A 16,540-nucleotide genomic window follows, 5' to 3' on the forward strand; every position below is an offset into this window, starting at 1 on the left:
GAAAACAAGGATGAGAATTTTAAAATCGAGGCTTTCCTGGACCGGGAGCCAATGTAGGTCAGCGAGCACAGGGGTGATGGGTGATCAGGACTTGGTGCGAGTTAGGATAGGGGCAGCAGAGTTTTGGATGAGCTCAAGTTTATGGAGGGTGGAAGATGGAAGGCCGGCCAGGAAAGCATTGGAATAGTCAAGTCTAGAGGTAACAAAGGCATGAATAAGGGTTTCAGCAGCAGATTTTGTCACAAGCTGGAGTAAAACTTAGCTTCTCAAAGGCCCAGTTTTTAACCTATTCAATGCCTTCTCTTGGTCACAGTGTTTCCACACAGGGTAGGCGCCCACTGTCTGATTGAGTAGATGCTATATTGAGGTTGCCTCCACCCCATGGCCTAAAAACACATGTTTAGCTGGAAGGGAAAATCGGAAGTTGTGAATAATGGGCGACTAATTCGATATCATTCATTTTACGCCATCTCTCAAAGTTAAAATTACCCCCTTTTATCTCCTGAATGGCGCCCCCATTGTGGTGTCCCCCTTTATATCAATTCTCCCTCTTTATGCAGTTCGTTCACTGAACCACTCCCGATTTGGTTGACAAATGACTTTCCTCTGACGGTAAGTCTGTCCACTATGCTCAGTTGTTCCAATATGTTTATTTCCTAGGGAATGTGCTGCCTTTCCTATTATAAACTCTTGACCTACAGGTGCAGAATGGCAAAAATTATTTATAAGGAAACCTTCACAATGCTCCTTCTAAGCCATTATTCAAAAAAGCAGTGACGGTTGCCATGGTGACAGCTATGTAACTTTTTTTATAAAGCAGGCAGTCATCACAGAGCCAACAACATGAATTTAGAATTCGGGTGTGTCCTACATATTTATATAAGTTTATGATGTGGGAATTCCAAATAGAGTGATTCATATTTTGAAGGTAAAGTACAAACCAGCTGATCTCCTGTGGTGAAACTTAGAGGTAGTCTGGATTCTGCAGCCCAAGTAATATGGATGTGTTTTTAACCTGGGCTATCCCTTTAAGACCACTGTTCTGCCACTTTCTGTGGAGGAGTGCTCTATATAGGTATGGTCCTGAAACCAATTGCAGGAGAAAATTTCTCTGGATTGGCAGATGTTTTAAATACCCTTGCTGTTTCCTTTGTGAAAGGACCAAATTATTAAGATCAAAATAACCATCGGGAAATAATTGGCTTTCTTCCCTTTTTTTATACTTTTGACACTTCCAAGTGCGACATCTCAAGAGTGACAGCTGAATACCGGAAACGAGACTTTTATATGTACACAGATGATAATACACTTTATTAATACATTTCCTAATTTTTCAGGAGACTCAAAGGCAAACTCCAGTCTATTTGAGAGCCAGTGGAATGTAAAACATGTCTAAACAAGGAGCTGGATAAACTTAAAATATTAGTATAAACAGAGAGTATGGTTTGGTGTTCAATTTATGGTGAGTGTCAGGATAAAGTTTGCCGAGAAAGCAGTGAGAATTTTATTCCTCCATATATTCTTAAATTGCATTATATGTAATATCTTCGGCCTCGCAAAAAGTCCAGGCATTAGTTGTTAAATCATTATTTTGAGTTGGGAGTGCTGCACTGTTGGAGGTGCTGTCTTTCGGATGAGACATTAAACCCCGTCTGCCCTCTGAGGTGGAACATAGGAAGATAGGAACTGGAGTAGGCCATTTAGCCCCTCGAGTCTGTTCCGCCATTCAATGAGATCATGGCTGACCTGTGACCTAACTCCAATAAGGGATATGGGCCTTAGCGCCATATCCCTTAATACCTTTGGTTAACAAAAATCTATCAATCTCAGATTTAAAATTAACAATTGAGCTAACATCAACTTCCGTTTGCGGAAGAGAGTTCCAAACTTCTACCACCCTTTGCGTGTAGAAGTGTTTCCTAACTTCACTCCTGAAAGTCCTGGCTCTAATTTTTAGGCTATGTCCACTAGTCCTAGACTCCCCAACCAGCGGAAATAGTTTCTCTCTATCTACCCTATCAATTCCCCTTAATATATTGAAAACTTTGATCAAATCACCCCTTAATCTTCTAAATTCCAGGGGATTAAACCCTAGTTTGTGTAATCTCTCCTCATAATTTAACCCTTGGACTCTAGGTATCATTCTAGTAAATCTACGCTGCACTCCATCCAAGGCCAATATATCCTTCCTAAGGTGCGGTGCCCAGAACTGAACACAGTACTCCAGGTGTGGTCTAACCAGGGCTTTGTATAGCTGTAGCATAGCTGTGCACGTAAATGGCACTATTTCGAACAAGAGCAGGGGAGTTCTCCCCGGTGTCCTGGCCAATATTTATCCTTCAACCAACATTGCTAAAACAGTTTATCTGGTCACTTATCTCAATGTTGTTTTTGGGATCTTGCTGTGCACAAATTGGCTTCCGCGTTTCCCCATTACAACAGTCACTACACTTTAAAAGTACTTAATTGGCTGTCCTGTCCCGAGGTCATGAAGGGCACTATAGAAATGCAAGTCTTTCTCTTTCTTTTCCCTTGAAAGACATTAAATTAAGTAGATAGTCACCGACCAATTCAGGTTACTTCAGCCTACTATTGCTTTTTCACATTGTATCAGAAATAATAGTGTTGAAACATTTAGAAATACTATCACATCAGGTGCATTCAAACCATTACCAAGTCATATCACTGCATTGTATCATTAGTGTGACATTGGTGCTATTGATTCTTTTATATATTTCAATCAACCAGTTCACAATTCAACTTTTATAATGTGTCAGGCACATAAAAACTGCATTATGTGCTTAATAAAATAGTCATTGAATTATTTTGATTCCAGATGATTTTTTTATGAAACACATTATAATTATCTATGACATTGTTGTATTATTGGACGGTGCTAGATTTTGTTTATTAAAGATTTGGCACCAGTTGTACTGGTATATGCAAATCTTCTTCTTTTGTAAGACCATTTCCTATCACGTCTCCTATGAGCTAAAACCTGTATCTTTTATTTGCTACTGCAGTAGTGTAGCACAGCAAGGTCCCAAAGCTTCACAGCCAGTGAAGTACTTTTGAAGTGTAGTCACTGTTGTAATGTAGGAAATGCTGCAGCCAATTTGCGCACAGCAAGATCCCACAAACAGCAATAAGATAAATAACTACATTATCTGTTTTAGTGATGTTAGTTGAAGGATAAATATTGGTCAGGAACTGGGGAGAACTCCCTTGTTTCTCTTTGAATAGTGCCTTAGGATCTTTTACATCCACCTGAGATTTTGACACTGGCACCTCCAACAATGCAGCATGCTCTCAGTACTGGATTGAAGTGTTCGCCTAGATTAAGTGCTCAAGTCTCTGGAGTGGGGCTTGAACCCATGACCTTCTGACTCAGAGGCAAAGGGCTACTACCACTGAGCCAAGGCTGACACTGCATTGTGACTGACGAATTGCCCGGTACTACTTTCTGAAACTCACTCCCTACATTCTGCTGGGTGCCACAATCTGTGTTGGTGTTTGGGGCAGGTGGACTGTTTGACACAATCTACAGTGAGGAACGAGGGTGCCTGCTGCCATTTGATGATCGTCGCCATTTTGAGAAGGACCTATAGAAAGAGAATTACAATGTAATCCCAACGCACGACTTCCAAACAGAGGTAAAATCATAAGACATTTTGTGTGTTATGCACATGCTGAGCAAATTGCTGTGCGCAAATTGGCTGCTGCATTTCCTACATTACAACAGTGACTACACTTCAAAATTACTTCATTGGATGTAAAGCGCTTTGGGACGTCTTGAGGTTGTGAAAGGTGCTATATAAATACAAGTTATTTTTTTTCTTTTATATATATATAAAATTAAGTACAAGTACCTTGACACCTCTACTAATGCCAATGGATCTGAGAGACTGTATTTACTCTATTTACAACCTGTACCCACACAGGAGAATGACCTTTGGCTCCTTTGCCTTACTGCCTGTAGCAAGACCTCCAAGAACATATCTGAAAAAGAGGTTATCTGCCCCCCACTACCTCATTGCACACACTTTTAAAGAAAACTGCACACATAACCCCAACAGCAATGACACTGCTTCAGGTTAGATGACAAAATCAGTCCACTCCCCATTAATGGGGAACAGCAGCCCTTTAAAAGCTGCTGCCTCCCCTAGTTGTGCACCTCCCAGCCAATCGCACGGCCTGCCTTCCTTGATGCACTCATTTTCCATGCGCAGGGACCATGGGAAAATTAAGATGGGGGTTTCCCCATTGTTAACACAGGCAAGTCAGTGCCATGGGTGAATGGAGTCCCAAGTTCACCCATCTCACACGATCAGAGTATCTTGTCTGGAATCCAAGGACCCAGGTATATCCCTTTGCATATGTAATTCAATTCACACCTAGATCTAGATGCCTTTATCTTACCTAATTCCTGATCAGAAGGAATCTGCCCTTTCTACCAGTCTGACTGACTCCTGTCTTCCATTTTGAAACTGGGTCACTCTTGCTTTTAAAATGGATTCGATCTCCTTTTGTCACAAGGTTTTAAGCAAGCCGTTTGCTTTTTTGTTTCTTTCACTCATTTTCTGTCACCCACCTTCAGACGGGAGTAAGAGTTGCAGTAGTGGCAATATTGGAAAACAAAAGTTAGTTCCTACTTCCGACCAGTTTTGGTCATTTCAATTAAACACGCCAGGAAATCATGCCCCTTAAAGTTGAACACTTTTAGCAGATGGTGTAACCAGTGACATGATTGTATTAGCATATCAAGCACTGTATCATCTCCCCTTTCTATGTCGAACCCAGGGTTTGACAAAAGCAAAATACTGCGGATACTGGAAATCTGAAATAAAAATAGAAAATGACTCAGCAGGTCAGGCAGCATCTGTGGAGAGAGAAACAGAGTTAATGTTTCAGGTCGATGATCTTTCATCAGAACTGGAAGATTTTAGAGATTTAACAGTTTATAAACAAGTACAGAGCCAGGGGAGAAAAAGGGATGGGGGAAGGAAAGAACAAAAGGGAAGTCTGTGATTGGGTGGAGGGCAGGGGTGATTAAATGACAAAAGGGATGATGGTGCAAGACAAAAGAGGGTCGTAATAGGACAATAAAGAAATGGTTACAGCAGAGCCACTACCAGCACCTGCTGTCCAAGAAAATGGGAGCAATTATTATGATCTGAAGTTGTTGAGCTCAATGTTGAGGCTGGAAGGCTGCAAAGTGCCTAAAGGGAAGATGAGGTGCTGTTCCTCGAGCTTGCATTGAGCTCCATTGGAACAGTGTAGGAGGCCGAGGACAGAGAGGTCAGAGTGGGAGTGGGATGTATATATTTATAAGACATATCAGAATCCACCTTCCACACCAATGCTTCCAATATGTTTTCCTTTTTTCTCAACTGAGTTGAACAACTTCAGATCATAACCACTGCTCTCATTTTCTCAGACAGCAGGTTCTGCTATAACCATTTATACCTCCCCATCTTTTGTTTCTTTATTGTTCCATTATCACCGTCTTCTGTCTTGCACCGTCAAACCTTTTGTCATTTAATCACTCCTGCCCTCCACCCTATTACAGACCCTCCCTTTTGTTCTCTGCTCTCCTCTCCCCCTTTCTCTGGCTCTGTACTTGTTTATAAACTGTTAAATCTCTAACTTCTTCCAGTTCTGAGGAAAGGTCATCGATCTGAAATGTTAACTCGGTTTCTCTCTCCACAGATGCTGCCGGACCTGTTGAGCGTTTCCAGCATTTTCTGTTTTTATTCCAGAGTTTGACAATGTCCCTGTAATATCACAGGCACTGACACGTGCATCACATGCTTCAGCTAATATAATACCGTTTACTTTAATGTTCATTCAAATGGAAGAACCGACTGCAGTTGGTGTTAACAGCTGTGATGGGAATGGATTCAGATTTATTTTATCCCTAATTGTGTGCAGATCCCACACTGGGCGTCACTCAATTGCTACAGACCCTTCATGTGTCAATGTATAATTGCCTTTCCCTTTAACATAGACCGTGAGATGGTCAACATGTAGTTTTCTTTGGCATTTTACCATAAGGGCATCTCAGTTATTATTCCATTTGGAGTTACATCAAGTTACATTGAGTCTCTTGCACAGAAACAGGCCATTCGGCCTAATAGGTCCATGCTGGAGTTTATGCTCCACATGAGCCTCCTCCCACCCCTCTTCAACTCACCCTATCAGCACATCCTTCCGTTCCTTTCTCCCTCATGTGTTTATCTGGCTTCCCCTAAATGCATCTATGCTATTCACCTCAACCACTGCTTGTGGTAGTGAGTTCCACATTCTTATCACTTTTTGGATAAAGAAATTTCTCCTGAATGTCCTATTGAATTTATTAGTAGGAACATAGGAACAGGAGTAGGCCATTCAGCCCCTCATGCCTGCTCTGCCATTTGATAAGATCATGGCTGATCTGTGATCTAGCTCCATATACCCGCCTTTGGCCCATATCCCTTAAAACCTTTGGTTGCCAAAAGGCTATCTATCTCAGATTTAAATTTAGCAATTGAGATAGTATCAATTGCCATTTGCGGAAGAGAGTTCCAAACTTCTACCACCCTTTTATTTATGACTTCTAGTTTTGGACTCCCCCACAAGTGGAAACATTTTCTCTATGTCTACCCTTTCAAACCCTTTCATTATCTTAAAGACCTTGATCAGGTCACCCCTCAGTCTTCTCCTTTCTAGGGAAAAGAGCCCCTGCCTGTTCAGCCTTTCCCGATAAGGATATCCTCTCAGTTCTGATATCATCCTTATGAATCTTTTTTGCACCTTCCCCAATGCCTCTATATCCTTTTTATGTCCACAAAAAGCCGGATAAATTCAGTCCGGCCAATTACCATCAGTCTACTCTCAATCATCAGCAAAGTGATGGAAGGTGTCGTCGACAGTGCTATCAAGCAGCACTTACTCACAAATAACCTGCTCACCGATGCTCAGTTTGGGTTCCGCCAGGACCACTCGGCTCCAGACCTCATTACAGCCTTGGTCCAAACATGGACAAAAAAGCTGAATTCCAGAGGCGAGGTGAGAGTGACAGCCCTTGACATCAAGGCAGCATTTGACCGATTGTGGCACCAAGGAGCCCTAGTAAAATTGAAGTCAATGGGAATCAGGGGGAAAACTCTCCAGTGGCTGGAGTCATACTTAGCACAAAGGAAGATGGTAGTGGTTGTTGGAGGCAATCATCTCAGCACCAGGGCAACACTGCAGTAGTTCCTTGGGGCAGTGTCCTAGACCCAACCATCTTCAGCTGCTTCATCAATGACCTTCCTTCCATCAGAAGCCTTGGCGAGTTGCTGCAGTGCATCCTGTGGATGGTACACACTGCAGCCACAGTGCGCCAGTGGTGAAGGGAGTGACTGTTTAAGGTGGTGGATGGGGTGCCAATCAAGTGGGCATCAGAAGTGGAAATGTTCACTGATAATTGCAGAGTGTTCAGTTCCATTCGCAACCCCTCAAATAACGAAGCAGTCCGAGCCCGCATGCAGCAAGACCTGGACAACATCCAGGCTTGGGCTGATTAGTGGCAAGTAACATTCGCACTAGACAAGTGCCAGGCAATGACCATCTCCAACAAGAGTCTAACCACCTCCCCTTGACATTCAAGGGCATTACCATCGCTGAATCCCCCACCATCAACATCCAGGGGGTCACCATTGACCAGAAACTTAACTGGACCAGCCACATAAATGCTGCAATGGAGCAGGTCAGAGGCTGGGTATTCTGCGGCAAGTGACTCCCCTCCTGACTCCCCAAAGCCTTTCCATCATCTACAAGGCACAAGTCAGGAGTGTGATGGAATACTCTCCACTTGCCTGGATAAGGGCAGCTCCAACAACACTCAAGAAGCTCGACACCATCCAGGACAAAGCAGCCCGCTTGATTGGCACCCCATCCACCACCCTAAACATTCACTCCCTTCACCACCGGCGCACTGTGGCTGCAGTGTGTACCATCCACAGGATGCACTGCAGCAACTCGCCAAGGCTTCTTCAACAGCACCTCCCAAACTCACGACCTCTACCACCTAGAAGGACAAGGGCAGCAGGCGCATGGGAACAACACCACCTGCACGTTCCCCTCCAAGTCACACACCATCCCGACTTGGAAATATATCGCTGTTCCTTCATCATCACTGGGTCAAAATCCTGGAAGTCCCTTCCTAACAGCACTGTGGGAGAACCTTCACCACACGGACTGCAGCGGTTCAAGAAGGCGGCTCACCACCACCTTCTCAAGGGTAATTAGAGATGGGCAATAAATGCCGGCCTCGCCAGCGACGCCCACATCCCATGAACGAATAAAAAAAAATATGGAGACCAGAACTGTGCACTGTATTCCAAGTGGTAAAACCAAGATTCTATAAAAGTTTAACATGACGTCTTTGCTTTTCAATTCTATCCCTCTAGGAATGAACCCCGGTGCTTCGTTTGCATTTGTTTTTGTGTTCTGTGTCTTCACAGACCTGTTAGGTTCTCACTGGTCCAACAGCTCTCGCAGGATGTCAACCGGTGAGACATTCTGTTCATTTCACTGTTGCTGACATCAGTCCCATTGGGTTTATTTATTCTTCTTGGACTCTCACTGGGAGCAGCGCCCTCAGGAAGTCTATGTTTAATGTCAGGAAATCAGAATGGAGACTGCTTAAATGGATATCAAACTGAGCTGGTAATTTGATAGTGAGCTGGTAAATGGTTACTTACCCAGTAACTGGGGGATAAGCTGGCAACCTGGGTGTGGGGGGTGGGTGCTGAACTGGTAACTGGGCACTCACCTGGTAACTGGAGTTGGGTTGGTAACTGGAGTCTGAGCTTATCTTTGGGGACTGAGCTGGTAATTGGGCACTGCATTAGCAACTGGGGACTTAGCTGGGCACTTACATTTATATAGTGGGCCAGAATTTGCTGTCAAAATAACAGTGAGGCTAATGGTGCCCGCCATTACTTATGCATAAATGATACAGCAACCTCAGGCGAGGGGCAGATGCACTGTTGAACACAAATATCCAAAAGTTGCTGCCCGAGTTGAGCTGCTCCGCCATTAGCTTCACGAAAACAGCATCCCGCTGTCTGCCTCACCACTGACATGCATCGAATGTCGTAAAGTTGCTGTATTTGAGCAGTAGATACACCACAGAAAGTTAAGTCTTGTCATTCCAAGTGTAAGTTCCCTTTTAATGATGTGACTTTCATGTTCTCAGGACGTCCCAAAGTGCTTCACAGCCAATGACGTGTTTTTGATGTGCAGTTGCCATTGTAATGTAGGCAAACGCAGCAGCCAATTTGCGCAGATGAAGATCCCACAGATGATTAGATAATTTAGCAGATAATATGTTTTGGTTAAGGGATGAATGTTGGCCTGGACACAGGAGAACTCCCTGCTCTTCTTAGTGGGTGGGGACTGTACTGCTGGCTGGGCACTCACTTGGGAATTGAGCTGGTAAATGAGTACTCACCCAATAACTAGGACTAAGCTGGTAACTGGACACTGAGCTGGTAACTCAACACCAGGCTGGTAACTAGGCGCTGGACTGGAATGTGGGGACTGAGCTGGTAACTTGATAGTGAGCTGGTAAATGGTTACTTACCCAGTAACTGGGGGATAAGCTGGTAACTGGGTATTGAGCTGGTAACTCAACACCAGGCTGGTAACTAGGTGCTGGTCTGGCAACTGGGCACTGAGCTGATAACTAGGCACTGAGCTGATAACTAGGCACTGGGCTGATAACTAGGCACTGGGCTGATAACTAGGCACTGAGCTGATAACTAGGCACTGGGCTAATAACTGGGCACTGAGCTGGTAACTAGGCACTGAGCTGATAACTAGGCACTGAGCTGATAACTGGGCACTGAGCTGGTAACTAGGCACTGAGCTGATAACTAGGCACTGAGCTGATAACTAGGCACTGGGCTAATAACTGGGCACTGAGCTGATAACTGGGCACTGAGCTGATAACTAGGCACTGGGCTAATAACTGGGCACTGAGCTGGTAACTAGGCACTGAGCTAATAACTAGGCACTGAGCTGGTAACTAGGCACTGGGCTAATAACTGGGCACTGAGCTGGTAACTAGGCACTGAGCTGATAACTGGGCACTGAGCTGGTAACTAGGCACTGAGCTGATAACTGGGCACTGAGCTAATAACTAGGCACTGAGCTGATAACTGGGCACTGAGCTGGTAACTGGGTTTTGAGCTGTTAACCGCGACCCAGTGACAAATTCTAACCTCCATTCAGTTTCCTGTTTGCCTCAAAAGCATGAGGTAGAGTCCAGTTCACAGAGAGTAGGAAGATAGGCAGAAGTCGTGTTCAGAGCTCTCAACGATCCTCCCCACAAAACATTAAACCAACTTTCCTCTTTCAGATGCTGACCGACATGCAGCTTTCAGTATGTTCTGATTTAAGCTCGGATTTTTGTGGTGGCAGATGTTCTGCTGGGTCTGAGTGTGAGGTATGAGGTCAGCTCATCGTGTTTTTGTGAAGTTTCTGTCATTCTCTTTATTACATAAAACTTTTAAAGTTATAAATGATCCTCTGCCCACTCCTCAAGGATCCTGGTGAGTGGCCCTCACTCGGACAGTTTTACAGAAGTCGGTTTCAGTCATGCAGCGATTCCACTCTGAAAGGTGGGAGTGATTCAGCTGTAAATGAGATCAGGGTTTTTGGTGAACTTGGTGCAATTGGGTAGAAAGGAGAGGGAGCATAAGAGCAGGAGTAAGTCATTGAGCCCCTGGAGATAGTAATATTAGGAACAGGAGTAAGTCATTGAGCCCCTGGAGATAGTAATATTAGGAACAGGAGTAAGTCATTGAGCCCCTGGAGATAGTAATATTAGGAACAGGAGTAAGTCATTGAGCCCCTGGAGATAGTAATATTAGGAACAGGAGTAAGTCATTGAGCCCCTGGAGATAGTAATATTAGGAACAGGAGTAAGTCATTGAGCCCCTGGAGATAGTAATATTAGGAACAGGAGTAAGTCATTGAGCCCCTGGAGATAGTAATATTAGGAACAGGAGTAAGTCATTGAGCCCCTGGAGATAGTAATATTAGGAACAGGAGTAAGTCATTGAGCCCCTGGAGATAGTAATATTAGGAACAGGAGTAAGTCATTGAGCCCCTGGAGATAGTAATATTAGGAACAGGAGTAAGTCATTCTGCCCCCGGAGATAATAATATTAGGAACAGGAGTAAGTCATTGAGCCCCTGGAGATAGTAATATTAGGAACAGGAGTAAGTCATTGAGCCCCTGGAGATAGTAATATTAGGAACAGGAGTAAGTCATTGAGCCCCTGGAGATAGTAATATTAGGAACAGGAGTAAGTCATTGAGCCCCTGGAGATAGTAATATTAGGAACAGGAGTAAGTCATTGAGCCCCTGGAGATAGTAATATTAGGAACAGGAGTAAGTCATTGAGCCCCTGGAGATAGTAATATTAGGAACAGGAGTAAGTCATTGAGCCCCTGGAGATAGTAATATTAGGAACAGGAGTAAGTCATTGAGCCCCTCGAGATAGTAATATTAGGAACAGGAGTAAGTCATTGAGCCCCTGGAGATAGTAATATTAGGAACAGGAGTAAGTCATTCTGCCCCTGGAGATAGTAATATTAGGAACAGGAGTAAGTCATTGAGCCCCTGGAGATAGTAATATTAGGAACAGGAGTAAGTCATTCTGCCCCCGGAGATAGTAATATTAGGAACAGGAGTAAGTCATTCTGCCCCCGGAGATAGTAATATTAGGAGCAGGAGTCAGTCATTCAGCCCTTCGAGATAGGAGTTGGCCATTCAGCCCCTCGAACCTGTTCTGTCATTCAACCAGATCTTGGCCGATCTGTACCCCAACTTCATTCACCCGCCCTAGCTCCATTAGCCCGAGTGGGTTAGAGCCTCCTCTCCGGGGCTGTGATTTGTCCTGTTGTGGCTTTGAACGTATTGTAAGTGTCAGAAACTGTCACAAACACCCAGGGAAGGACGGGTCAGGAAAGGGAGGGTGGAAGGCTTTCTATTTCTAAGAGGTAAAGGAATATGACAAGGAATGGGCATTGGCAGTTGGGTCAAACCCAGAGATGGACACATCAAACATTAGGTTCACCAAGCGGCCCCTTTCCCTTTCCCCAGACACAGAGTCGAGAACCATTCATTCTTTTGAGCAGTGTGACACTTGAGGTTTCGTGTAGAAAAATAATTTCGACATGCGTTTTATTAGAACTCAGGACCAAGCTGGTATCTTACAGTGTCTGAGGTTCGACGGTGCCCGCCAATGTCAGGGAATAAACCGCACTTTGAGACCACATAAAGGAAGAGGCGTGATTCCCAGGCAATGATTTATAATAACCGAGAGCAATAGAAATTAAACTCTCAACAACCCTTCTACTTTCTATTATTATCCCGCCCAACACTTTACTCTTTTCTCTTTCTTTAATTTTGCATTTGTTCCTTTTGGAAAATCCTTTCCCTCCCCCTCTCTCTCACTCCTCTACTCGATCCTTGGGTTCCCTTGGATGATGGGACATGCATTGAGGGACATGCTATGGAATGTGATGGTGAAACCGTTAACATACTTAACCAAAACAAATTCCTGCCCAGGAAGCAGAGCTTTACATGGTCTTAGAGGGCATCCCATATCAATGTAAGAAGCCAATCCTTACAGCAAAGTGAATACACATTTCAACGCCTCAATCTCGTCCCTCTAACTCGTCATCTGGAGCATGCCTCCTACCGGGGTGTTGCCTCTTCACCTCAAACCTACTTTTGTTCATATCACCTAACAGCTCTAACAGATAGCTCGCTTTGCTACAAGTTACAGGGTCCTGCAGGTCACAAGGGAAGGGGAGCTCGCTGCTGCTGCTGCCCGGCTCCAGGTACCGTTTGACCGGGTGCCGGCCTTTATCCACCCGCTCCTTCTCATCGGAGTCGCTCTCGTCCTCCCAACTCCTCCGCCCGGGATGCTGGCGCTTGTTGTACAGCAGGAACCTTTTGCCGGGGTGCTGTCTCTTGGATAGCTCGCCGAGGAAGGCCAGCTGCCGGCCGGCATTCTCCCCCGAATACTGGTCGTAGGTGGACCTTCTCCCCGGGTGCTGCCTGGCCTGAATCTCCACGTGTCCATCGTCCACCTCTCTTCTCCCCGGGTGCTGCCTTTTCTCAGCTTCCACGTAACCGCCCTCCTCCTCCTCCTCCTCCTCCTCTTCGCCTTCCTCGCGTTTCCCCGGGTGCTGCCTCTTCTCAAACTCTTCCTCTAACCGTTTCCCCGGGTGTTGCCGTTTGAAGACTCGTCCTGCTGCCGGCGAGTCCGCATCTAAAACGGTGGAGAGCAAGAAAATAAATACAAGTAGCTTTACTGCAGGCGAGCTCAGTCCTGGGGACGTGTGACAAACCCCCCCAAATAATCGACTGGATTTCACCCAGATAGAAACAGAAAGTTTAATCTTTCGCACATGGCCCCTGAGAGAGGAATCTTTGAATTGTTTAATTTGTAACTATGGGGGAAAGGCAGTAGATACTTTGGCTAATACAATTAAGGTGAAGCTGGATAAACACATGAGGGAGACCGGCATAGACTTGATGGGCCGAATGGCCTGTTTCCATGCTCTAAATTCTATATAATTTAAAGAGAGAATATTCAACAAACAGCTACACACTGACCAGAGCATTGACCCATCTCCTCGCATCTCGATCGTCAATGGGCTTCCCAGCTTTCAAAAAGGCAACGTTTTTGGATCCAATGCAATCGTTTCTTTTATTGGTCACATATCTTATTACTCTGAAAATCACTATGAGGGATTTCTCAACTTCCTCTCTCCTTACTTTAACCAACTTAAAATAAACGAGTGGAGGGCCTTCTAAAACAGGCCCAGAGGAATTTGCCAAGAGGGTGTTAAAAGTTTATAACCGTCCCTCCACTGTCACCAACAGGCTGCAGGAGTGTGAACAGACGTTTTAATTTTCAGTATTCTACATTGTTAAATCCTCCCTGAGAGGATGAGACGTCGGCCCTCCCTATTCCAATCGCTTAAACCATTCTTTTTCTCTTGAATTTTGTTCAGTGAAAAATGCTTAAAGTGTAAAAGTTCTAAACAAAAATGGGCAAATAATACAGAACACCACTAATCTCACCTCTTCTCAAGTTCCCTGCCAGAATAATTCTAACAGGTGTTTCGATATAATTTGGGGGAAAATTAGGAGAATTTTTTAAAACTCAGTTGTTATGATCTGGAACGCACTGCCTGAAAAGGCGGTGGAAGCTGATTTAATAGTATCTTTCAAACGGGAATTGGAAATATACTTGACAGGAAAAATTTACAGGTCTATGGGCAAAGAACAGGGGAGTGGGACTAATTGGATAGCGCTTTCAAAGAGCCGGCACAGGCAAGACGGGCTGAATGGCCTCCTTCTGTGCTGTGTGATTCGATAAAGATTTGTGACCAAGCCAGCCCAAGTATGGGGTACAAATGTTTCTTACTTTAAAGGTGCCAGCTGGCGCTTGCAACTCATGCTTTACCTGTTCAATGCGGTGCTACCGCTGACCTCATCCCTTCCCTGCTCGAGTCCACCTCTCCTGGTTGCGTTAACTTTACGGGTAGAGGTCAGGATTACTGTAGGGCGGGAAGTTGGCCATTCATCCCTGATATATGGAAATTCAAAGATTCTATTCTTTACCCTATTGGGTAGCAACGGTCTGAGCCGATAGCGGGTCTCTCAGACCCCGCTCACGCTGACTCTAGTATACTACAATACAATACCATTATTCACACAGAATTTTGCTTAAAAACTCCTTCCTAGTCTGGCGCTTTTCTTTATCCCTGTGCTTTTTTCTAACTTTCCCACTCTCAACTGCGAGATCCTGGCTTTTTAATATTGTTGGGTTTAATGAGGTTTTTTTTCCAGCACCAGAATGGGAACCAGAGATACAGAATAAACCCTGTACCTAGATTTCGATTCAAACTCAAAACAGTACGCTAACCGGAGCAATAGACTAATACCAACAAATGCTGGGAATTGAAAGTACTAAATAAAAGTAATTAAGTATCCACAATTCCCTAAATTACAGGAATGTTTTATTACAGAAAAGATTAATTAAAAGGAATTATTCCCGGGCTGACTGAATCTAACGCCATTCTGTAAGAACTGTGTGTACCGTTAGCGTTCCGCTCTTCTCCCATTTTCATCAGCATGGAGCGAATGAGGATTGTTTGCGCTCTCTGAAGCATCTCCTCCAGCGGGACTGCCTCTCGCCCCGGCCCGTCCTCCGCCGCCGAGTGCTGGCCCACTGTCACAGACATGTTGTGAAGGGTGAGGTAGACCAACAGCAGGAGCCATGCCGACCTCATCTCGGTGCAAAAAAAGTTGGGACCACTCTCTGTGTGGGAAGCAAGAATTGAAATTTATTTAATAATGCACAGGAGCAGGGAGTGACGAGAAGTCAAGCGGCACAGTGCGCTGTCCGGGCTGCAGAAATAGGAAACTTGGAACCACACACACCGATCTCTCTCTCACACACATACATAGTCACACTCACACACACACAAACCAGGACTGCTCACACTCACACACATACAAACACACACACAAACCAGGACTGCTCACTCTCACACACATACAAACACACACACAAACCAGGACTGCTCACACTCACACACACAAACCAGGACTGCTCACTCACACACACACAAACCAGGACTGCTCACACTCACACACATACCACATACAAACTCACACACACAAACCAGGACTGCTCACACTCACACACACAAACCAGGACTGCTCACACTCACACACATACCACATACAAACTCACACACACAAACCAGGACTGCTCACACTCACACACAAACCAGGACTGCTCACACTCACACACACAAACCAGGACTGCTCACTCTCACACACATACAAACACACACACAAACCAGGACTGCTCACACTCACACACACAAACCAGGACTGCTCACTCACACACACACAAACCAGGACTGCTCACACTCACACACATACCACATACAAACTCACACACACAAACCAGGACTGCTCACACTCACACACAAACCAGGACTGCTCACACTCACACACATACCACATACAAACTCACACACACAAACCAGGACTGCTCACACTCACACACAAACCAGGACTGCTCACACTCACACACACAAACCAGGACTGCTCACACTCACACACAAACCAGGACTGCTCACACTCACACACACAAACCAGGACTGCTCACACTCACACACACAAACCAGAACTGATCTCTCACACACATACACATAGTCACACTCACAGACACACACACACAAACCAGGACTGATCCCTTTGTCTCTCATATACACACATATAAATGCACAGACATACACACGTTCACGTAGACACACACTCAAATATACACACAAATACAAACACACAAAAGCACATACATACACGCATATACAAACGCACACAGACATACATTCACACACACAGGTACACACATACAAGTAACATAAAATTTGAAATCAATGGCAAGCAATGAACAAGTTGCTGCCCAGC

General features: G+C 44.8%; 1 protein-coding gene across 1 annotated transcript; it reads right to left on the bottom strand.

Moving 5' to 3' along the window:
- Positions 1 to 12,219: 12,219 nt before the first annotated feature.
- trh (thyrotropin-releasing hormone) lies at positions 12,220 to 15,376 on the bottom strand. The gene is made up of 2 exons (XM_067998272.1): positions 15,156 to 15,376; positions 12,220 to 13,316 (listed from the first exon to the last, which is right to left on the bottom strand). The coding sequence occupies exons 1-2, from the start codon at positions 15,346 to 15,348 to the stop codon at positions 12,697 to 12,699; spliced, it is 813 nt and encodes a 270-aa protein (XP_067854373.1). The 5' UTR covers positions 15,349 to 15,376; the 3' UTR covers positions 12,220 to 12,696.
- Between the last annotated feature and the right edge of the window lie 1,164 nt (positions 15,377 to 16,540).

This window comes from Heptranchias perlo, chromosome 17, assembly GCF_035084215.1.
Source record: "Heptranchias perlo isolate sHepPer1 chromosome 17, sHepPer1.hap1, whole genome shotgun sequence".
Classification (NCBI taxonomy): Eukaryota; Metazoa; Chordata; class Chondrichthyes; order Hexanchiformes; family Hexanchidae; genus Heptranchias; species Heptranchias perlo.

Coding starts and splice junctions, on each gene's coding strand:
- trh (XM_067998272.1), bottom strand. CDS start 15,348: ATGAGGTCGGCATGGCTCCTGCTGTTGGTCTACCTCACCCTTCACAAC. Junction 13,317..15,155: donor AGAAGAGCGGAACGCTAACG/GTACACACAGTT, acceptor CCACCGTTTTAG/ATGCGGACTCGCCGGCAGCA.